This window comes from Capsella rubella, unplaced genomic scaffold (genome assembly GCF_000375325.1).
Source record: "Capsella rubella cultivar Monte Gargano unplaced genomic scaffold, Caprub1_0 scaffold_6, whole genome shotgun sequence".
Lineage (NCBI taxonomy): Eukaryota > Viridiplantae > Streptophyta > Magnoliopsida > Brassicales > Brassicaceae > Capsella > Capsella rubella.
The window spans coordinates 5,522,365-5,543,831 of record NW_006238918.1 but is presented as its reverse complement, the minus strand read 5'-3'; the positions used below and the strand labels follow the sequence as shown (position 1 = coordinate 5,543,831).

The 21,467-nt window shown below is 37.4% G+C and overlaps 5 protein-coding genes across 5 annotated transcripts; 2 read left to right on the top strand and 3 right to left on the bottom strand.

The window, feature by feature from the left end:
* Window positions 1-3,812: 3,812 nt before the first annotated feature.
* On the bottom strand, window positions 3,813-5,241 carry LOC17884037 (inositol-tetrakisphosphate 1-kinase 1). Its single transcript, XM_006288172.2, has one exon. The coding sequence runs from the start codon at window positions 5,026-5,028 to the stop codon at window positions 4,069-4,071; it is 960 nt and encodes a 319-aa protein (XP_006288234.1). The 5' UTR covers window positions 5,029-5,241; the 3' UTR covers window positions 3,813-4,068.
* A 335-nt stretch (window positions 5,242-5,576) lies between these two features.
* Window positions 5,577-10,664, top strand: LOC17882134 (transducin beta-like protein 3). The gene is made up of 14 exons (XM_006286981.2): window positions 5,577-5,948; window positions 6,171-6,353; window positions 6,513-6,674; window positions 6,803-7,020; window positions 7,135-7,417; window positions 7,525-7,659; window positions 7,922-8,040; window positions 8,517-8,673; window positions 8,863-9,109; window positions 9,182-9,258; window positions 9,466-9,585; window positions 9,697-9,827; window positions 9,900-10,074; window positions 10,160-10,664. The coding sequence occupies exons 1-14, from the start codon at window positions 5,652-5,654 to the stop codon at window positions 10,484-10,486; spliced, it is 2,631 nt and encodes an 876-aa protein (XP_006287043.1). The 5' UTR covers window positions 5,577-5,651; the 3' UTR covers window positions 10,487-10,664.
* Window positions 10,665-11,795: 1,131 nt separating this feature from the next.
* LOC17884368 (amino acid transporter AVT1H) lies at window positions 11,796-13,554 on the top strand. Its single transcript, XM_006289294.2, has 3 exons — window positions 11,796-11,955; window positions 12,223-12,827; window positions 12,986-13,554. The coding sequence occupies exons 1-3, from the start codon at window positions 11,796-11,798 to the stop codon at window positions 13,523-13,525; spliced, it is 1,305 nt and encodes a 434-aa protein (XP_006289356.1). The 3' UTR covers window positions 13,526-13,554.
* Window positions 13,555-13,574: 20 nt separating this feature from the next.
* Window positions 13,575-17,020, bottom strand: LOC17884341 (WEB family protein At5g16730, chloroplastic). Its single transcript, XM_006286991.2, has 3 exons — window positions 16,758-17,020; window positions 16,260-16,491; window positions 13,575-16,094 (listed from the first exon to the last, which is right to left on the bottom strand). Exons 1-3 carry the CDS (start codon window positions 16,772-16,774, stop codon window positions 13,770-13,772), a joined length of 2,574 nt encoding a protein of 857 aa, XP_006287053.1. The 5' UTR covers window positions 16,775-17,020; the 3' UTR covers window positions 13,575-13,769.
* Window positions 17,021-18,872: 1,852 nt separating this feature from the next.
* LOC17881152 (myosin-binding protein 3) lies at window positions 18,873-21,467 on the bottom strand. Its single transcript, XM_006287114.2, has 3 exons — window positions 20,580-21,467; window positions 20,405-20,485; window positions 18,873-20,295 (listed from the first exon to the last, which is right to left on the bottom strand). Exons 1-3 carry the CDS (start codon window positions 21,391-21,393, stop codon window positions 19,133-19,135), a joined length of 2,058 nt encoding a protein of 685 aa, XP_006287176.2. The 5' UTR covers window positions 21,394-21,467; the 3' UTR covers window positions 18,873-19,132.

Here is a 21,467-nt window from a genome sequence, read left to right as displayed (position 1 = left end):
CAAACAAACAAAAGAAGTATATATATTGAAGTCAATTCATTCATCATTGAATATATCGTGTTCTTGATCAATAAAACAGTTGGCAAAAGAGTATCATTTATCAATAATTACAAATCTCGATCATCTTCATTTTTATTCTATACCTAGAAAAACTACGATTCCTTTATTTCTTATATATTATTCACGAGCCATGCATGCAGAGCTGGTGTTTGCACTTTGCAGGAATCATCGATGAGAATAATTAAAGCTTTATATAAATATAATTAATGCATATAATTTTACACTTTTACATTCCATTAATTTGAATATGAAAGCTAATACTTAAAATATTAAATTTCATTTCTCATGATATGGGTTAAATCTATAAGTTATCTCTATAAATTTTAAAACACGAATTTAGTACTACGAATAGTAAATATTCATATATATATAAACACTGCTATATATATATTACCATAATTGAAAAGAAATGAAAAAAAAAAAAAAAAGAACGTCTCGATCGAAAAGGTGGTTGATTATTGGTGTAAATTTAGTTTTAAGCACATCAAGTCACGCAAACATTAACCCTGGGACCCGTGAAAACCCTAACTCTTCTAAATTCTAACGACTAAACTTATTAATTTTCTTATTTTCTTAACACTTTTTGTTTTGTTTTTATCGCTCTTTTTAGATGTTTCTACGACGTTAATTTAGTCCCTAAAACCATTCTTATTGCTTCGACGTTGACGTTAATTGCATGTATTACATTATATATATATTTGTCACCTTAATTAATTTGTATAACCCTTTCTAATTATACACTACTATAGCTAGCTAGTTTATATATAACCCAGCCCAGCTGCAGCTAATTATATTCTTTTGACTTGTTGGATATATAGTAATCAAATTTGAACATTTCTTAAGAAAAAATAATTGTAATCTATCAAATTTCTACTTACAATAACAGCCAGTATAGAAAACAGATGAAGAAATCGTACGGAAGAAGTTTCCAACTAATCACAAGGAGACAACAGTGCTACAGTTGATATTCCGCTAACCAAACACCTTAAGGTTTTTAATTTAGTTTAGGACATAATCTTTTCTTGAATCATATATGCTTTTCTTGGTTATTTATATATCTTCGAAAATTATTTCTCATCATAAGTCATAAACTCATATGTTTTACATTACCAATTTTGGCCAGTAATCAATTTATTAAAGGCAATTAGATACCAGGTACGTACTAACACAGATTACTAATCTTTTTAATCGTGATCTAGGTTAATTCAGAATCTTTGAAATTCGCCTAGCGAGTAAAACAATTAAACCACTCACATTCAATTCTTATTATTTTTACTTTTACGCAAACCCAAAACTTTAAACAGCAAACAAAAAAAATCAAAGACTTGTATTCTTTATAATGCTCAAATTGACATTCACTGAAAAAAATATTAAAGGACAAAATTCGCTTAAGTAAGTACTTGAGTTTCTCCAAAAACTCATAAACCAACACAACAAAAGTAATAATACACACGTCACACATATATTGAAGAACCAAGTAAACTTTGTATCTATAAATAACTCCGATATGCATCAGTATGACCCGTTTCTTTCTGATGATAATTACTGGCCTGATGACAGTATATATTATCTTTTTGTGTATGAGTCAAACCTAACTTCTTGAAAAAAGACCTAACTAAAACGATCGATTTTGCACGTTACATTGCTATATATATGCATATATACGCAGAAATAATACATATTCTGGAAACCTTAAACTTAGTAATTCAACTAGTTAGTAGGATGGTACCGTCAACTTTGTACAACATTATGTTTCATAAACATAAAGAAAAAGTTAAACTATGCGGTTTGAAAAAAACTTATATACATTTTTTACTTGGAAAAAGTTACGTATACAACGAATGCAGTGGTTTGGGATAAAACTAACCAAACAGAGTGAGTCGTAATACCCAATATTTCACCTTACGCATGTACTTTTTAATTAGGTTAGGAAGATAACTAAAAATGAAAAGAGTTGGTTAAAACGAAGACTTCCATGGTCGAATATATTGCGTAACTAAGTCTTCGATTTACCTTCTCAAAGCCCGACTATACGGTAGAGGTCAATATTATGAGAAGGACTATTACGCAGACCTTTTTGAGTATGCATGTATATAAATTTTAGAAAGTGATGAATGAATTTTATAAAATTTATACCTTTTTTTGAGAAATTGCATGAGGCTAAATGCATGGACAGTCCAACCTAGAGAGAGTCCAGATGATGAAATGCTTATTGTCACGTAATTATTGCTGTTGAATATATATATGGTTACAAAAACAAATACGGAATCGATGAAACACTCAATTCTAAATTGAATGGCATATATCGACGATTATTGTGTAAGATGATTAATCAGATCGCGTTAATCATATAAATAGAACAAAAGCAGTTCAAATGGATGTATTGAAAACAATAAAATGGTAGACCAATTGAGGCAAGAAGAGACCTTGAGGAGGTCATGAAAACAACCCTCACCACTATGTATTTTCTTATAAACAAACAGACAGACACATAAATGTTGCCTCGACGGGGTCTACTTAGTATAGAATAAAAAGCCCAATATTGATTATTACGTATGCAATAGCCAACACGCGAATAATATCTCTAACCTATCACTAGCTCCTTTAGCTCTGCTTTCATAATAATCGTTTGCTTACATTGGAATACTTTTTCCATTTACCAATAATTCCGTCTTCCTGTGGTCGTGAATTAAGTTTGTCACGACTCGTCTTCAAAGCTCAAGAGGAAGAAAACAACAAGTTGGGTCGTCTCGTCGTCTTTTGGATAAAATGAAACATAAAGAGTAAATGTCGCCGTTTTGAAGGTTAGGACCAGCTTGGTTCTTGGCGCAGCCCTGCCCGGCGCTGTAGTAGTGATAGGATTTTTCGGCCACTGCGATAACAACTTTAGTCTATTCCTGTTAAGTTGTTACACATATCAATCCACTTCAATGGTATAAGCTCACAACTTAAAAAAAAAAAAATAGGCAATCAAATGTTCGAAAGTATCCGGTCATTCACTAGCTGATTTCACCAAACCAATCATTGACTAACACTTATCATTGGTATAGTCATCACCTTTGCTTTTTATTCGGAAATTGAGAATTTAAGAAAGAATATCAAATTTGTCCAGAATCATCTTATCAGCTTCACCCAAGTTGTTCAAGCATAATTGCCAACCCCAATAAGAATACATACACATTCATATAGTATGTCTGTGTAGTTAGGAATATGCATATGATGCACACATCAAATCAGAGTATACGATTCTGGAGAAGCTAAAAGCAGTGGTTTTAACCTTTGGATTATCAAAACTTGCGTGAAACTAGGAACCTATATTCTCAGCACATCCACCTCAGGACATCCCACTAAGAATCTGACAAAAGTCTCTAGATTCAGTTTTATCTCATGTGAGTCATCTAAACATCTTATATGAGGATCTTAACATCCAGAAGTGAACATACAACAAGTTTGCTTTATCAGGGAGAAAAATCATTCCAAGAGATTCATGCTGAAATTTAGACAATCACATACCTCATTAAAGATGATTTCAAACAATCTCCAGGTTTAGAATATAGACAATATAAAAGCATTATAGAGGGAAGGTTACCACTCACTTACACCTCAAATTGGCGAAAAATATATATATAAGGCATTTCATCAATCATCTACCTCATCCTTGACAAACTTTAGGCTAATATGTACCATTAAAGCTTGGCAGAGAAGTCACAGCCTACACTATTAGTATTACCAATAGTTAAGAAGAGAGTAAATGAGCAAGAATTTGGAGATCCAATGCATTTCAAGAGAAGCAACAGTTATGCATACTTAACAAGGCCTTGCAAAAACTTGGAAGTAAACGAAAGAGAAACAACTAAATAATATTAAAAAAAAACCACAAGTTTAAGAATCCAAATGAAAATTAGCAGAGCAGCTAGTCACCATAGGCCAGAACCAATTGATATGCTTGCAATGGCAGTTGCAACAAATGTTCCTGCTAACAGAGATTCAAATTTGGTAGACTTTTCCTCAGACATGATTCTTCTTTGTGACCATGTCCCAGAAGAACTCCGTCAACACAGGCTCGTACGAAGGCATCTTAGCATATCCAGGAAAGTAGTTAATATCAATTATAAGGTACCTATTAGGATCTTTGGCATCCCTAATCACGTCGAAGTTAAAGAGATTGAGACCCATTGATTCCCTCATGGCCTTTGCTAGATCAGTCAAGAAACTCAATGGAGGCATCTCCACTTTCTCTAAGCTCCTATCCTCACCATACTCTATGTTCTTGTCTTCTTGAGCAGTCAGATTCGATATCTGTGAAAAGGGAAGAGACCCTTTTGATGTCCCAATCTTCTCTTCAGAGATGTCAGGTAAAGATCGTCTCTTTACACATTTCACATGCTCTCCAACCACATAGACCTTAAAGATCACACCACCATGATTCACAAACTCCTGCAACACAATCGGAGCTTTCAATATCTTCATCCCTTCCTGATCATATATCAAAAACATCTTGTGAGATTTCGCACTCCCATCAGCATCCAACGGCTTAGCAATCACCGGAAACTTAAGCTCCCCTAAAGCTCCTCCGCCGCTCAAAACGCTCGAATCCATGACAACAACTTGCTCCGGAACACCAAATTTTTCGCTATCTGAAACAGGAAACCTCAATTGAGTTATCACCTCAAGCATCGAAACCCTATTGTGCAACCGCTCGATAGCCTCAGGCAAATCGATTACAGGAACACCAGGACATTTCTCGCGAAACTCATGAAGATTCTCCTTCCAATACACATCATAGAGCTTGTGGATTATGCAATCAAGCTTCCCTTGCTCCAACAGCGGTTTCGTCGGATCAAGCTTGACCAGATCAATGCCTCGTTGCCTCGAGTGTTCGATCAAAGAAGGCTGGATGAAACTATGCTGTTTCTTGGCTGCGAGTGCGTATCCTACTAAGTATCTCTCTTGGATTGAATCCGACATCTTTGGCTGTTCTGCTTCGAAGGTAACAAAATTAGGGAAAAATTCATGCCCAGGAAATCAAAACCTCTTCCAAGAGAAAAGGGCAAGCAAAGGTTCAAGCTTTAGCAAACCCTAGATGTGAAATTCTACACGGAACGTCAAAAGAACTCGATTAGATCGAAGAGATCATACAGAATCGAGATTCCAGAGAGGAAAAATCGAAAAGTTTGGTTTTTTGTGGCCTTTTCTAGAGATGAAATAACAGAGAGAGAGAGAATGTTGTACACGTGTGGAATCGAATATTTGTACGTGTGAAGATGCAAGTGGCGAATGTTGAACACGTGTAAGCGTGCGAAAGTGGACTAGTGTAGGTCTTTTTCATCAGATGGACGGCTACGATTAGTTCCTAATTGTTATGGGCCATTGTACTGTTACTGGGCTTGGATATTTGTATCAAGCGTTTTGCAAACGCAGACCGCAAACGCTGTATTTTGTACGTATTAAATTAAAAAAATTAAAAAAGACCAGAGATATAAAAGCGAGCTGCTTAAACCCTAATTCTTTCTCCGGCTACCTTATTCGTTCGCGCAAAGCTCTAAAACGTTCTTCTCTTCACCGGACGGGAAAGAGAGTTCGCCGTCGTGATGGCTCCTCATTCGTTGAAGAAGAACTACAAGTGCTCTCGATCTCTAAAGCAGTTCTACGGCGGTGGTCCTTTCATAGTTTCATCTGACGGTTCTTTTATTGTCTGTGCCTGTGGTGACACCATTAACATCGTTGATTCGAAGGATTCATCAGTGAAATCCACGATTGAAGGCGAGTCGGATACACTCACTGCTTTGGCTCTTAGTCCTGATGATAAGCTCCTTTTCTCTGCTGGACACAGTAGACAAATTCGAGTTTGGGATTTGGAAACTTTGAAATGCATTCGCTCTTGGAAGGTATATATTGTACTCAATTGGCTCTGTATTATGTTTCTGTTGTTTTAACTGTGTCTCATGCTTGTAAGTCCCTGACCCATCCGGATTAATGAGTAGTCAGTTCATTTATACTATCTACAATTTTCTAGAAAAGAGCTTTCAGTTCTGAATATTCGACTTCAAAATATGATTATTGTTGTCATTGTGCTGGTCTTCATGTAATGTGTGCTTAATTGTGAGCAGGGACACGAGGGACCAGTGATGGGTATGGCTTGCCACGCATCTGGAGGGTTGCTAGCTACTGCCGGAGCTGATAGGAAAGTCCTTGTTTGGGATGTTGATGGTGGTTTCTGCACTCATTATTTCAAAGGCCATAAAGGGGTTGTGTCAAGTGTCTTGTTCCATCCTGATGCAAACAAAAATATCGTATGTACCAATTCTGTCTATGGGTAAAATTATCTGAAAGTAATATTACTCTTATAAAGGAAGAGAATTATCTATTTATAAAGGGATATGTTATTCTTGTAAAGCTCTATTCCATTTCTGTTTGATGACAAGAGTTGCATTCTCAATGGTATGGTGTAGGTTATATCGGGAAGTGATGATTCAACTGTTAGAGTCTGGGATCTCATGGCTAAGAATACTGAGAAGAAATGTCTTGCCATTTTGGAGAAGCACTTTTCTGCTGTGACTTCAATTGCTCTATCAGAGGATGGATGGACTTTATTCAGTGCTGGAAGAGATAAAGTGAGTTCTAAGCACTCTCTAGTTTAATTGAGTTACATACTTCAGGAGTAGGATTGTTATCTATTTGATATTTGTCTTTATTCTAAAGTTTAATTGTCCAGTGGTGCTAACTTATTGGTTAATCACAGGTTGTAAACTTATGGGACCTTCATGATTATAGCTGCACGGCTACAGTTGCTACATATGAGGTACTAGAAGCTGTGACAACAGTTTCTTCTGCGACGCCTTTCGCTTCATTTGTAGCTTCTTTGGATCAGAAGAGTAAGAAGAAGAAATCTGAATCTCAAGCAACGTATTTTATTACTGTTGGTGAACGCGGTGTTGTGCGCATCTGGAAGTCTGAAGGGTAAGCCGTTATATTCTTTAATAGGTTTTGTTGCGGTAGTGTTGGAGTAAAGTCATATAAGCCATGCTAGCGCAAGAAAAATGTATTAAGATCTTTGGCTGTTTACTTTGACAGTTCAGTTTGCCTTTATGAGCAAAAGTCTTCGGATATTACTGTCAGTTCAGATGACGAGGAATCTAAAAGAGGATTCACTGCAGCTGCTATGCTGCCTTCTGATCACGGACTGCTTTGTGTGACTGCTGATCAGCAATTTTTTATCTACTCTGTTTTGGATAATGTAGAAGAATCAGAGTTAGTGCTAAGCAAGAGGCTTGTTGGATATAATGAAGAAATAGCTGATATGAAGTTTCTAGGTGATGAAGAAGAATTTCTTGCAGTAGCTACAAATCTCGAGGAGGTAACTGACCATTTTGCTATCTGTATCGTTCTGGCTTGATCATTATCCTGTGAGTATGATTAAGTGATTTGATTATTTATGAACTAAGATTTGCAATATATCTGCAGGTTCGTGTTTATGACGTTGCAACAATGTCATGTTCTTACGTGTTAGCTGGCCATAAGGAAGTTGTTTTGTCCCTTGATACTTGTGTATCTAGTTCTGGGAATGTTCTAATTGTAACTGGGAGCAAAGACAAAACTGTAAGTCCATTTACTGACCCTGTAGTTCCCGTAAACCTGTACCTCTTGGGTTTGTTTTTCATTGAGTTAGCTGGCAAAGCACAGGAAAAAGCTAGATTACTAGAGAAAGATATTTTTTTTGTTTCAGATTTTTCAGGGTTGTTTATAGCTTATGTCGTTGCTGTTTTCCATGCACATCATTCCCCAAAACATAACCTACAAAATGCCTTTTTAATTAGAGTGATCCCAGGAGTTGGTTAATTTATATTTGATTACTTTGCAGGTAAGACTATGGAATGCAACAAGCAAATCTTGCATTGGAGTTGGTACAGGTCATAATGGTGATATCTTAGCAGTTGCTTTTGCAAAAAAGTCCTTTAGCTTCTTTGTCAGCGGCAGCGGGTACGTGCTACATAAATGATTGCATAAATCCTTTTATTTTGATGTAAGTGAAGTATTGTACTGCCAGCATGGGAATGCTATAGGCAGTTCCCAGAAATGATGCTTCTCGTGTATGCATATATTGTTTCTAACAATGAGCAAATCTTGATTAGGACTCTGGGGAAATATAAGAAAGGAAAAATTTCGGTTGTAATATGCTGGTTGTTTACTGTCAGGCCTTATGCTGGAAAATAAAATTTACTATCAGATAAGAAGTATTAGAGACTGTGATCGAGAAAGTATGATTGCTGTTACCTTCATTGTTTAGTAAATATTCTGGCTGAAACCAATTTGTTTACGTAAATGGAGACACATCCAAGCCATGATAGATGATGTAGAACCTGTCTTCATTGTTAACAGTTATCTATTGTCTCCCAAAAGTCATGTCATCTTTCTCTTCTTTTTCTCATCTCTTAATTTACTTTCCTTTGGATTAGCGATCGCACACTGAAAGTCTGGAGCCTTGATGGTATCTCAGAGGACTCAGAGGAGCCAATTAATCTAAAAACTAGAAGTGTTGTTGCTGCCCATGATAAAGACATCAATTCCGTGGCTGTTGCTCGTAACGATAGTTTAGTTTGCACTGGTTCTGAGGTAATAAAATATGCTGAGCAAGTCTTTTCTGTTTAGTTTTGTGGATATCACACTCAATTGAATCTTTTTCTGAAATACAGGTGACTTGAGAAATCTATCTTCCTTTTCTCTCCTTTTAAATGAGATGCATTGAGCTCTGATGAAGACATGCTTAAAGTTCTTATCTGACTGTTGGTTTCTGTCTTGCAGGATCGTACTGCTAGCATATGGAGACTACCAGACTTGGTCCATGTTGTTACACTTAAAGGACATAAGAGGCGGATTTTTTCTGTTGAGTTCTCAACTGTTGATCAGTGTGTGATAACAGCATCAGGTGATAAGACAGTAAAGATATGGGCGATATCTGATGGCTCATGCCTCAAAACATTTGAAGGTCACACCTCAAGTGTACTTAGGGCCTCATTCATAACTGATGGAACCCAGTTTGTCTCATGTGGTAAGTTTCACTACCCTGATGTCATACGTTTTTCTTCCTCTTAAGTCTTAACATTTAACCGCGCACTTTTAGGTGCCGATGGTTTATTGAAACTTTGGAATGTGAACACCAGCGAATGCATTGCCACATATGACCAGCACGAGGACAAGGTGACCTAAACAGTGTTTGGTTTCTTTATGTATCCATTTCTTGGTCTGCCTTTGACGTTATTATTTATAGGGTTATGAACTTCTGCCTTGCTTGTCTTTGTATTGGAAAGTGTTTATTTCTAGCGTTTTGATGGAACATGTTCATTGCCATTAGTCACAGACCTCTTGATAGTCGTTTCAGCCAAATTACACTTTTAAATTTTACAGGTATGGGCTTTAGCTGTCGGAAAGAAGACAGAAATGATTGCAACTGGTGGAGGCGATGCAGTTATTAATTTGTGGCATGACTCAACAGCTTCTGATAAAGAAGACGAATTTAGGAAAGAGGTCTGTCAATTTCACTAATTAACTATGTCTTAATAGTCTGGTTTCCATAAAACAGTCATGTGTACTTGATCTTAAGTTTCACCATCATCTTGAACCACTTATGTCGTACAGGAAGAAGCAATCCTTAGAGGCCAAGAGCTGGAAAACGCAGTGTTAGATGCTGAGTACACCAAAGCTATAAGATTAGCGTTTGAGCTTCGTAGGCCTCACAAAGTTTTCGAACTCTTTGCTGGTCTCTGCAGGTAAGAACACGTAACAGTTGATTTTCTCGATATTAAGTCTCTTCCTTTTCTAATCTGCAATTGGTGTAACAGGAAAAGAGAATCAGACAAAGAGATTGTGAAAGCTCTTCAAGGACTTGAAAAAGAAGAGTTCCGTTTGCTATTTGAATATGTCCGAGAATGGAACACAAAACCAAAGCTATGCCACATTGCTCAGTTTGTTCTTTACCAAACCTTCAACATACTTCCTCCTACTGAAATTGTTCAGGTTTGGTGTAACCTAAAAGTCATAAGATCAATAGCAGTAAATACTAAGGTTTTTTTTGGCTTAATCTTGGAAATTTTTCTGACAGGTAAAAGGAATTGGAGAACTCCTGGAAGGTTTAATCCCATATTCTCAGAGACATTTCAATAGAATCGACAGATTCGTAAGAAGCAGTTTCTTGTTAGACTACACGCTTGGAGAGATGTCTGTAATTGATCCAGAGACTGAGAGTGAGTATCCTAAGGACAAGAAGAAAGAAACAGAGGTCAGTGCTGCTGTGTCTGCAATGGAACAAGACACAGAAGAACTAAACCAGGAGACTCCTTCGAGGAAACGAAAGTCTCAGAAATCCAAAGACAGATCGAATAAGAAGAGACTGATTACCGAAGCTCAGGGAAGCGTAATCGCAGTTTGAGTCAAATTATATATGGCATGGATTTATATTTTGATTTGAGAGATTTGAGGGGTGGAATCCCAATTTTTGGTATTCTAGTTTTATTGTGTAATAGGTTCTTGTAAGTGCTGTTGTTTTAAAATTTTGTGTTTCAACGTTAAGAGCCTTCAATTGAATGGAGAGTTTCACTTGATGACTTTCTCAAAAATTCATAAAGACATTTCTCAAAATTCAACAATCTCACCTATATCTTCTGCTCTCTCCTGCCCTTCACCAAAAACCCTACTAGTATGTATTGTAGCGGCTTTCGAGAGTTTATGTTACTTGTCCTTAAATTATTTTGTTGTATCTGCTGTCTAGTTTCTGCTACTTTTGTTTTTGATATGATGTGAGACTTTTTTCTTTTTTTTTGTTGTTGATATAATGTGAGACTTGTTGTGTTCCATTTGTAAGTTTACTCTTGAGTGCAAGAACTCATCACTAATGAGATCTCTCACTCTTGAAAACTTGGCAAAACAGAACAAACAATACATTCCCAAAAGTTATTTAATTCATCACTTGTTTCCGTTTGTCTAGATAGTACGTTTGTGTCACGTCAGCGTATATTATTCGCGTATATGGAAACAAACATTATGAATTAATTACGTAAAATCCGAATCATATTAGTACTAGAATATATTCCTTCATGATATAATTAGAATCAATGTCAAAACGTATCTTATGATTCACGCTGAATTTTCACTTCCTTCTCATTATTCTGTTTCGGTTATAGTGCGCAAAATTTGTTTCGTTTATGGACCAAATTAAGGGCACATGCATGAAATGAAAGAGCATAATAATACTTATGTAGGGTCCTTAATATATATTATATCGATTTGATTCTTCTAATTACTAGGTAATCAAAATTTTCAAAGAAATCCTTATATATTGGTTATAAATATATAGAGATATAATTCGTGGGGTCGATCTGGTCCCCCGATCCAAACTCGCTAGCTATGGATCGAATTCACTAAGTTGGAGCACATTCAGATTCAATCTTAAAAATGTATGTGGAAATTCCCGTTGGACGTCATGATGCGATTACTCCTAATTAATATGCTACGATAATTAAACAACCAACCAACAAAAAACCCACGTGCCAATATCATTGGAAGGCCAACGAATATACGAAACATTATTGTATGAATTTCATTTTATCATTCATATACATTTTATGTACAGTGCAGTGCGTATCTTCGTCTACAAATAACAGCAACACTCCCTCTTTCTCTTACACGAGCTCACAATATCTTAGTGAAGTACGTTAGCTAGTGACTGCGTCGACAGAAACATGTCGGGAACGAATATATGTGTTGCGTGCGTTGAGGAAAACAAAGGGTGTGATCATGAGTGTGAGCACGAAAACCCGCGGGTTAAAGAGTTGGTGTTGGAGCCGTCTGAAAACAGTTCATTTCTTCACTCTGTTACCAACATGGTTGGTATGCTCATTGGTACGTACTTTTAATATAATGATGCATGCACCAAGCCCATACATTTCTGTATCTAATTTGATAAATAACTAAAGTGATGTTGTATACAAGAGTGTTATAGCAAGTGTTTTTTACTTATAAATATGTATATTTATGTGTTAATATCCTTATATTATGCACGCTAGTTAATCCTAAACATGTTTGAAATAAAAGTTAAATAATTTCTCTAATTAAAACATGAATCAATAAGCAAACTCTGACGTGATGTTTCTCCGGTACCACATGCAGGACTAAGCCAACTATCAATGCCATACGCCGTCGAAAGTGGCGGTTGGGTCTCAATCTTCCTACTCATATCCTTGGGGATCCTCACCACTTACACTTCCCACATCCTCGGAAACTGTCTCCGCCGCAACCCCAAATCCAAATCCTACTCCGACATAGGCCACTCAGCATTCGGCCGCCACGGGCGCCTCATCGCCTCCCTCTTCATCTACCTCGAAATCTTCATGGCCTTAGTCTCTTACACCATCTCCCTCCACGACAACATCTACGCCGCTTTTCCCGCCACTTTTAGTCACCACAGCAACGGTCATTTCCCGGCCTCGAAGCTGACAGTGGTTGCGGTGGCTATCGCCTTGCCGAGCCTCTGGATCAGAGATTTGTCTTCCATCTCGTTTCTTTCTTCCGGTGGAATTCTTATGTCGGCGATTATATTTGGTTCGGTGGTTTACACGGCCGTATTTGGAGGCGTTATCAATGATGGAAAGATTCCAGTCCTCCGGTTAGGGAATATTCCGATGGTTTCGGGAATCTATTTGTTCGGTTTTGGTGGGCACATCGTATTTCCTAATCTGTACACTTCCATGAAAGATCCTTCCAAATTCACAAAGGTACGTTAGAATAAATATGTATCCTTTTTCTTTTTTGGTCAAAACCTTTTATTTTGCGATTTTCACAAAATACTATTCGTAGGTTTTAAAATTAAATGTGCTGCCTTTTATAGAAAGTTAGAAACCTAATGCATTGCATCATTTGCATGTCAAAATAGGTATCGATCGTAAGCTTCGCTACGGTGACGGCTCTATACGCAGCACTAGCCATCACAGGAGCGAAGATGTTCGGACCAAGCGTAAATCCCCAAATTACCCTCAGTCTTCCAAAACATTTGCTAGTTACCAAGATCGCTCTCTGGGCCACTGTACTAACCCCGATGACCAAATACGCCTTAGAGTTCGCTCCTTTAGCCATCCAGCTGGAACATAGCCTTCCTTCCACCATGACCGATCGCGCCAAGCTCGTCGCTCGTGGTCTTTTCGGCTCCACTATGTTACTTGTCATTCTCACATTGGCTTTAACCGTCCCTTACTTCAGTTATGTCTTGAGCCTCACGGGCTCGTTGGTTAGTGTCACAATCGCTGTGATACTGCCGTCTGCTTTCTACTTGAAGATTTGCTGGGACGGGATGTCGAAACTCACAAGAGCCGCCAATATCGGGTTTGTTATTCTCGGGTGTGTTCTTGGAGTTTTGGGATCATTTGAATCATCAAAGTTGCTTGTGAAAGAACTCGTTCGCGTTCATGGAGGTTGAGCGGTTATAAAACCGCTGATTGTTGTTGCGGTTAGTAATAAAAGCAGAATAAAAGTAAAACGCAAACCTTTATAAACAAAGATCGATCCGAAAACATTGTTTTAAAATAAAATAAAAAGAAGAAAAGAATCAAGAACCAACAAATTATATATATAAAGAACACTGATGAAAAAAAAAAAAGGTATACAGATATATATGTTTTACACATAAGATTTACTTTTTTTCCTTACCTCGAAGCTGGTTGTTATTTCTGGTTTACGGGTGCTTTCTTCTTGAGAAGATTCCCAACTTTACCAAGTAAAGTCTTCTTCTTCTTGATCTTCTTCTCCATCATAAGCTGTTCTTCTGAGGTTAAAGCGTTTCCGGCTTCATCAACGTTCTCTGTTGAGGTTTTGTCGCTTTCATCGATTTTGCTTAAATCTTCTTCTTCTTCTTGAGACTCTAGTTCTGTTTTCTTATCGGGGAAAGCTTCTTTCTTCTCGATTTGGCAACTTTCCCACATTTTAAATATAACTTCAACAGAATCATCTTTGTCATCATCTTGTGTTTCTTCTTTCTTCTCCTTCTTCTCTGTTTCTGCCTCGGGTTTTCCATTCACTTCTTTCTCCTCCATACTATTGCCATTACTGTTTCCATTATCAAAGCCATTGCTGATCTGCTCTTGTGAAGCTTCGTGATCCAGGGTTTCTACTTTAGAAGATTTCTCTTCTAAACTTCTATGACCGTTCTCAGAAGAAAACTCAACCACTTTTGGTAGCAAATCATAGTCTTTTTCGGTCTCACTGAGCTCGCCATTCTCTTCTTCCGGTTGCTTCTTGGCCAACAATGCTTCCTCGAGTAACTTCGATAACTCCTCGATCTTCTTCAGAGAAACATCCTCCTTCGCCCTCAGATCCTCGTTTTCGTGAATGACGTTTTGAAACTCCGTTTCTTTATCCAACAGATTCTCCTTGAGCTTCATGCTTTCTGCTTTTGCTTCCCCGAGAGTGTCCTGAAGATAAATGACCTCTTCTTCCACTTCTTTTAAACTATCTTTCGTCTGGGCCTCTTTCTTCCAAGCTGCATCGGCTTCTTCTTCGGTTCTCTTCAGCAAATTGTCCAGCCTATTCATTTCTTTCCCCATCGAAGCAACTTCTTCTTCCATTTTCTTCACGTAATTCACCAAATTAGCTTCTTTCATCTCCCAATCAGTCTTTGAGCTCTCAAAATGCTTTTTAGTTTGCTCGACTGCACTAACCAGAACATCTATCTCATGTCTTGCCTCATCAAGCATATTCTCGTACTTCTCGTTGGTCGCTTTAATCACCAATTTCAAGTCATCTATTTGCGTTTCATACTCGTGATCGCCTTGACTCAACAACTTCTCTTTCAATTCCCTTCCTTCGCTTGACACTTCATGTAAAGCTGAAGCTAAACTCTCCATTGCTTTCTTACTCTTCTCCTCTTCCTCTTTTGAGCTCTCTAGATCTGATAAGAGCTTACTTTTCTCTTCTGAAAGCCTTTGAACTCTTGAAGTAGCATCTTGCTCCTTCTTTAAAGCCCGGTTCTTCTCCTCCTCCACAGTTTCAAGCCCACTCTTTAAATTCTCTACTTCTTTTTCCATCTTTGATAATTCTTCTTCTGCACTGGCAAACCGCTGCTTGGATTCTTCAAGATCCTCCTTTTGACTAGCAATTGTTGTCTCCAATGTCACGATTTTCTCCTTAAGATCAGTGATTTCAGTTTCCATGTCATGCAATTTATCATTGCTTACTTCGAGCTGTTTCATCACAGATTCCAAAGATACAGAAGCAGATCTCTCCAACTTGTTAGCTTCTTCTAGCTGTTCCTCCAGGTCTTTGGCTTTGCTCTGCCACTCATCAGACAAGTTGTGTGCATAAGATTCTGCCATCTTCGCAGCTTCAAGGTCAACGTTAAGCTTCTCGATGATCATCTCGTTTTCTTTGACCTCTGCCTCGAAACCTCTTGCTTTCTCGAGATCTTTTTTCAAAACCAAAATCTCGTCTTCTAGCTTGGCAACCATCTCGTTCCCTGAAATGGCAGTCTTTTCTCGGGTTGAAACAAGCAAAGCTTTCAACCGAGTCAACTCAGAAGACAAGATGTCAACTTTCTCAGCATGAACATCAGCCGTCTTACTAGCATCATCTGCTTGGCTCAAGGCCTTAGTCTTAGCATCATTGGCCGCAGCCAATTCTTCATTGATTTTCTCAAGCTCCTGTCTGACCGAAACAAGAGCAGCAGAATCAGAAGCATGTTGGTTCTTGAGACTCTCTAGCTCTTTCTTCAATTCTTCTTCATTGCTCTGAACTGCCTCGATCCCTGCCTCAACAGCTTGAAACTTCTCAATCTCAGAATTGGCCTCCACATGCTGCTGCGCTTTTAAAGCATCATCCAGCTTCAGAGTCGCTTGTTCAGCCTCCTTTTTAGCATCTTTAAGCTCGTCAAGTGCTTTAGCTTTCTCCTTCTCTAATGAAGATATCCGCTCATTGGCTTTCTTCAAATCTTCCTTGATTTGACTCAACCGGGTCTGCGTTTCTGATCCTTTCACGACCACACGCGATTGAGTTTTCTGAGAACTCATTAGAAAAGAAAAACGGATGTCAAGGTATAGAAACATGAGGAAGCTCCCAAACATAAGAAACCACAGAACTTATGTAGTAACATAGTGTAAGAGTGATAAATTCACTTACAATAAAAAAAATGGTTATAAGATTCAACACTTAAAAACACATACCTCAGGAGGAGTAGGAACCTTTGGTGAACGTCTTTCAGTAGAAGACTTGGAATGTGGGGAAGAACGATCAAGGGAAAGGCGTGAATGTGGAGTAGGAGTAGTAGTAGTAGATGGAGAATTACTATTAGTTTCGGATTTATTGCTTGCTCCCCTGCTACTCAACTTTGATATTCTAGGAGTTGCAGGTGATGATTTCCCCGGTGTAGTATTACTAGTTTCGGACAAACTAGTTCTGTTTCCAACAAAAGACAACAACACAAAGTCGATCTCAGCAAGGAAGAAAGCAAACGGGCACAAATTGCTCAAAGAATTAAAATTGCCGCATAATTAGGAGGAAAAATAAAATAAAATTAAGATCTAAACAAAATCTCTATGGATCATTGACAATTTCTCAAAATAGTAACTTGTCTTTTATTTCTGTTGGCTCGATCAGATCTGAATTTACTATAAAAAAAAAAGTCACCCAAAGAGATAGGATGAAAACAGAGAGTCTCTTACTTAGTCTTTGAAGACATAGCCGCTGATCGCCGTCACCACCGGGCTCAGTTGATGGATGAAGAAAAAACAAAACAATGCAGTAATTTCAGAAATTCTCGATCGATACTGTACCAAAATATTGGGTTGTTCTCAGTTTTGTTTGAGAAATCACAGATCAGGAAAGAGAGAGAAATGATTCGAATCGGTGGGAAATGAGGAAAGAGGGAAGGATCCAAGTAGCGGAGGGAGAATGAGAGATAATGGCAGGTGTGGTTTAGTTGTCTCCAGCCAGAGTGGCCTCACTCGCTCCCTTAATTATTAACACAAAAAAAAAAGCCTTACAATTATATAATTATAATTATTAAAAAAATGTTTAAAATAAGAGTAGGATTCTCCTACCGATCCGATGTATAGAGAGAAAACAATAAAAACCCCACTCTCATCACAATTTCTTACTTCATTAAATATAAAGTAAAAAAATATTAAAAAAGAAGGTTGGTAAAATGACGAAAAAGACCCCACAGACAGACACACATACACACTTTTACTTGTTTCTTTAGGAGTCCAATCAAAGTGACAGCGAAACTACTACCGTCACGGCTGTTCCTTGCTTTGTTGATTTTCATTCATATCATTGCATTTGCGGCTACTACCCAAAAAAAAAAAAGAGAGACATCTACGGCTCTTATTCTTTGTTGATTTTGTCAACGTTCGTCGTTTCCAATTGAAAGAAAATGTGCGTTTGTTTATTATATACATAAATGCGTGTTTCATAAGAAAATAAATCTAAAAAAATCATAATATTGAATATTTGGTATAGCTCAATGATTTGGTCTGTACATGATCTTGGTAAGAAAACTATATTTCTTCCTTTACTCCATGAGAAAAATAAATTGCCATCGCATATTAACTATTATTGATTGATTGTCATCATCCTTTTTTCTATGATGTATTATGTATACTAGGTTTTTTTTTAGGATTTACATCTTCTTATTATTAGGAATGCAAAAGTAAAAAAAAAATGAGCATGTGACAACCAATGGTAAGGCACACATGAGATGAGAGACACTAACGATGCCTTTATCTCTGTCCTAAAGTATTAATCATGACGTTTCTGCATAATGAACATTATTCCACTTTCGAATTTAAAGCAATGTTGTGCTTATACGGCAACTCCCAAGTGTACTTGTAGTATATGTTATGCACCAATCATTATCAAATTTAGTGACCTTCATTTGTATGGTTTCTTTAGCTCCGAATTTATATACATTTCGTGATCACACTCTTGAAATTCAATAAACTAAACACTAAACAGCTATAGTTATACTTATATAACCACTCTTATGATTAACAAAAAAAAAGTAATTGCATTTTAAGTTTTTAGTTAAAGTGTTACTTGATTAAAGTAAACTAAACAGTACTACTTTGGAAGTTAACATAATCTTAGGTACATATGTTATGATGACTTTAGGTATCTTATGATGACCTATATCATCAGGTTCTTGACTCAAATTTTGTTTATATTTTCCGTTTTTCTTAAAAAATATTTTAGGTGACACAGAATTTTATATATTCAAGGCATAAGAATATATAGCATAACAACTTCTACTTTACATGTTCTTTCCTTTTGGAGGGGGGTCTTTTATCTATAGCGAGATTGATCATTGCACCCACATGCATGTGTGATTGCTTAGATAGATATATTATTACTAGTAATGTACTTAAGTTAGACTAACCAAATGACATTTTAAAGAAATGCAAATCTTAACTTTACCTCAGGTTCTTTAAGAGTAGTTTGCTTCAGGGAAAATGTGCTTTAATAAAAAACTATGTTTCATAAATGGAACTCGCTTGGCCATCGAAGTTTTAAGGCCGAACTATACATTAACGTCTGATGTTTAGACATACACATACTACTTCAGTGATGCTAAATGAATGACCTCAAAGGCCTACCTACAGCTTCTTTAGCAAAATGAACGATGATGGGCTTTTGCGAAATGACTGCAATGTTATAATGAGGGCAAATGGTCTTAATTCATTTACTGTTACATTCTGTTTTCTAGCCATTTGTTTTCTGCAATCTCTTTCAAAGTGTTTTAGAATGAATCACTTGTGACTTGAATGTGCCATTGTAACTATCATGAACATGTCATTTACTTTCAAAATAATTATTTTCCTTTTCTTCCAATTGAAACACAAAACAATTTACATACACATCCAATGACTAGTGAGAATCCTTTTGTTACTCCAAACAACAACAAAAACACACAAAAAACCAGCTGAGAATTTCTGTAACCCTCAGATCCTCCATTGAGCAGTGCAAGATATTGATTCCAGCTGTTCTTGAAACCTGTCTGAATAATGGTGAAAGAGTTCATAATTCTTGTAAATAACCATCACTCGTCCTGTGTCGTCTGGTTTTCGATTGTGTCTGTGAGTTCAATGGTTCTAAAATCACGGAGATGTTGCAAAATATCTTTGAGAATATCTGTTCCTTTGTCACCTTTCTTCGCCGAACTCATACAGTTTTTCAGAAACTCTCCATCTGTTTCCAGCTCCTGTAACCTCTCATAGACACTATCAACTTGTTTGATGATCTCTAGCTTCTCACTTTCCAAACCAAAGTTCTTTTCAATGGATTCCGGTAGTTCTTGATACTCGTCTTCTGATTCATTCTCTGCTGCGTCTAGAAGAGGTAGCAAACTCTTTGCCATTGATGCCATTGTTTGTCCTTCATGTTCGTTATAACTCTCTTCTTCGTAACTATTGCTAAATTCTCCTGGAAATTTTGGATCCTCAGCTGACTCATTGTCCTGCATTGTTACTAGTCTGTCCTCTAAAACCCTAAGCTGATCCAAAATTACTAGCCTCTCTTCCTCAAACTCTGATAAGGAGTCACCAAGCATGCTCATATGTTGTACGCAATCCAATGTTATCTTCTCCAAATCCACATCTGTTTCAGAAGAATTATCCTCTTCTCCATTCTCCTCCCTTTTCTCATCATCATTATTATCATTATCATCCTCACAGTTGCTTTTTGTAATTGTGATTTTGTTCGTAGCATTCGATTCATACTCCAAAACCTTCTCTCGATAAATCTCAAGTTCTCTCTGGAGTTGTTCCTTCTCTTTCTCTCGTTTCACCATCAAATGATTCAACAGCTGTAAGGCTTCTTGATCATACTCGGCTTGTTCCTCCATCATTCTTTGATACTGCAACGCTTCCATCTGAACTTTTGCTTTCTCTTCTTGTAGCCTTGTGATCATTGCCATTGTCTGGTTAGCCGATATTGCAGATGCGCTTCTTTCTTCCTCCAGCTCTGCATATAAATCTCTCAGTGCTTCTTGTTCTGCTTTCACAGTCTCTTTCAGCCTTTCAATAGTCTTTAAAGGATCGCCAACTTCCATCTCACTCACTAATACACTCCCATCATCTGCATACTCATTTCTGGCAAGGAAAAGTAGTTTCTTGTTGAATAAAGTACTGATTGAAGTTGGAGTTTCCGGATCAAGCTTCTTAGTCTTTTCTTCTCTATCTTCTTCTTCTTCATTTTGTCTACCTATGAAAGCAAAAAAACTCTATATATTCAGACTTAAAGTGCTTCACATAGATAGACAAACTAACTCAAAGATGCATACATAATATGTGCTTCACTATTTTTTGCTTACCAGTCAAATTCTTGCTCTCAAACTGGTCATCCAACAAATCTGCTTCTTCTTCTTCAACTTCTTCTTTTTCTTCCACACGCACTGTTGTTTAATCACAAAATTAAGGAATCTTTAAAACCCATGTCACAGACAAAAGTAAATTTTCAGACTTTGGGTTAATGGATTCTCACTCTACCTGAAATTTGATCTTCCCCATGTGTCTCAACATTGCCTGTGTCATCATCATCCTTTTGTTCATCCTTTGAAACCCTTGATTTAGCTTCTGGTATCTCCTCTTCGTTCCCGGGAGAATTATTGCTGATGATAGATCTTAAACCTTCCTCCTCAGACACTTCTCTCAGGCTTAAACCATAGCTCTCAACATCTGAAATCACTTCACCATTATGCTGCTCTTGTATCTTACCTTCTTCTGCTTTACCTTTGAAGAACCCCAAGGGATATGATTCTCTCTCTATGTCAAACCCATCTCCAAAAAATTTATCATCATCGATCATCTCTAAGATTAATCCTCCGTTTTCTCTATCTCCCAGAGTTTTTCCCCAAATTGATGACTTGATAAGCAAGTAATTAGGGTAGGTTTTCTCAGCCAAGCTCTTCTGACAACATGTGCAAAACCCTAAACCAATGTTGCTCCTTTCCTCTTCGCGATTTGAGCAATCTGAGCACAAGTTCGCCGATTCGGATATTTTCCCGTGAGTTTTGCAAAAGCTGAGACTGGCGAGCTCGGCGACGTGATTTTGACATAAAAGCTCTCTGTAGTAAGTGAATCTGTTTTCCGGGTTTCGCTCGAAGAGTCGATCTAGCTTAGGGCAGAGAAGACAAACTTGCTTAAGGCCGAAGAAAGAAGCGAATTTGACGACGAAGTAAGTGAAAAGGGAATTGAGGAAGATGAAAAACATGAGAAGCCATTCGAGGAATGCGTAGACCAAGATTACTGTGATTCTGTTGGTGTTCCTGCTTAGCTTCGTCGCGAAATTGTTGGCCGCCATTGATTTTGGCTCCTCCTCTGCTTCCTTCGCTGCTGAGACGGAGAGAGAGAGAGAGAGAGAGAGAGGGAGTGAGA

Bases quoted from the DNA above. Each gene is read 5' to 3' on its own strand.
- LOC17884037 (XM_006288172.2), bottom strand. From the start codon at position 5,028: ATGTCGGATTCAATCCAAGAGAGATACTTAGTAGGATACGCACTCGCA.
- LOC17882134 (XM_006286981.2), top strand. From the start codon at position 5,652: ATGGCTCCTCATTCGTTGAAGAAGAACTACAAGTGCTCTCGATCTCTA. The intron at 7,021-7,134 runs GTAAGCCGTTAT...TTACTTTGACAG, and splicing joins CGCATCTGGAAGTCTGAAGG to TTCAGTTTGCCTTTATGAGC. The intron at 8,674-8,862 runs GTAATAAAATAT...TCTGTCTTGCAG, and splicing joins TAGTTTGCACTGGTTCTGAG to GATCGTACTGCTAGCATATG.
- LOC17884368 (XM_006289294.2), top strand. From the start codon at position 11,796: ATGTCGGGAACGAATATATGTGTTGCGTGCGTTGAGGAAAACAAAGGG. The intron at 11,956-12,222 runs GTACGTACTTTT...TACCACATGCAG, and splicing joins CATGGTTGGTATGCTCATTG to GACTAAGCCAACTATCAATG. The intron at 12,828-12,985 runs GTACGTTAGAAT...ATGTCAAAATAG, and splicing joins ATCCTTCCAAATTCACAAAG to GTATCGATCGTAAGCTTCGC.
- LOC17884341 (XM_006286991.2), bottom strand. The intron at 16,095-16,259 runs GTATGTGTTTTT...ATGAGTTCTCAG, and splicing joins AGGTTCCTACTCCTCCTGAG to AAAACTCAATCGCGTGTGGT.
- LOC17881152 (XM_006287114.2), bottom strand. From the start codon at position 21,393: ATGGCGGCCAACAATTTCGCGACGAAGCTAAGCAGGAACACCAACAGA. The intron at 20,486-20,579 runs GTAGAGTGAGAA...ATTAAACAACAG, and splicing joins TGGGGAAGATCAAATTTCAG to TGCGTGTGGAAGAAAAAGAA. The intron at 20,296-20,404 runs GTAAGCAAAAAA...TTGCTTTCATAG, and splicing joins TGAGAGCAAGAATTTGACTG to GTAGACAAAATGAAGAAGAA.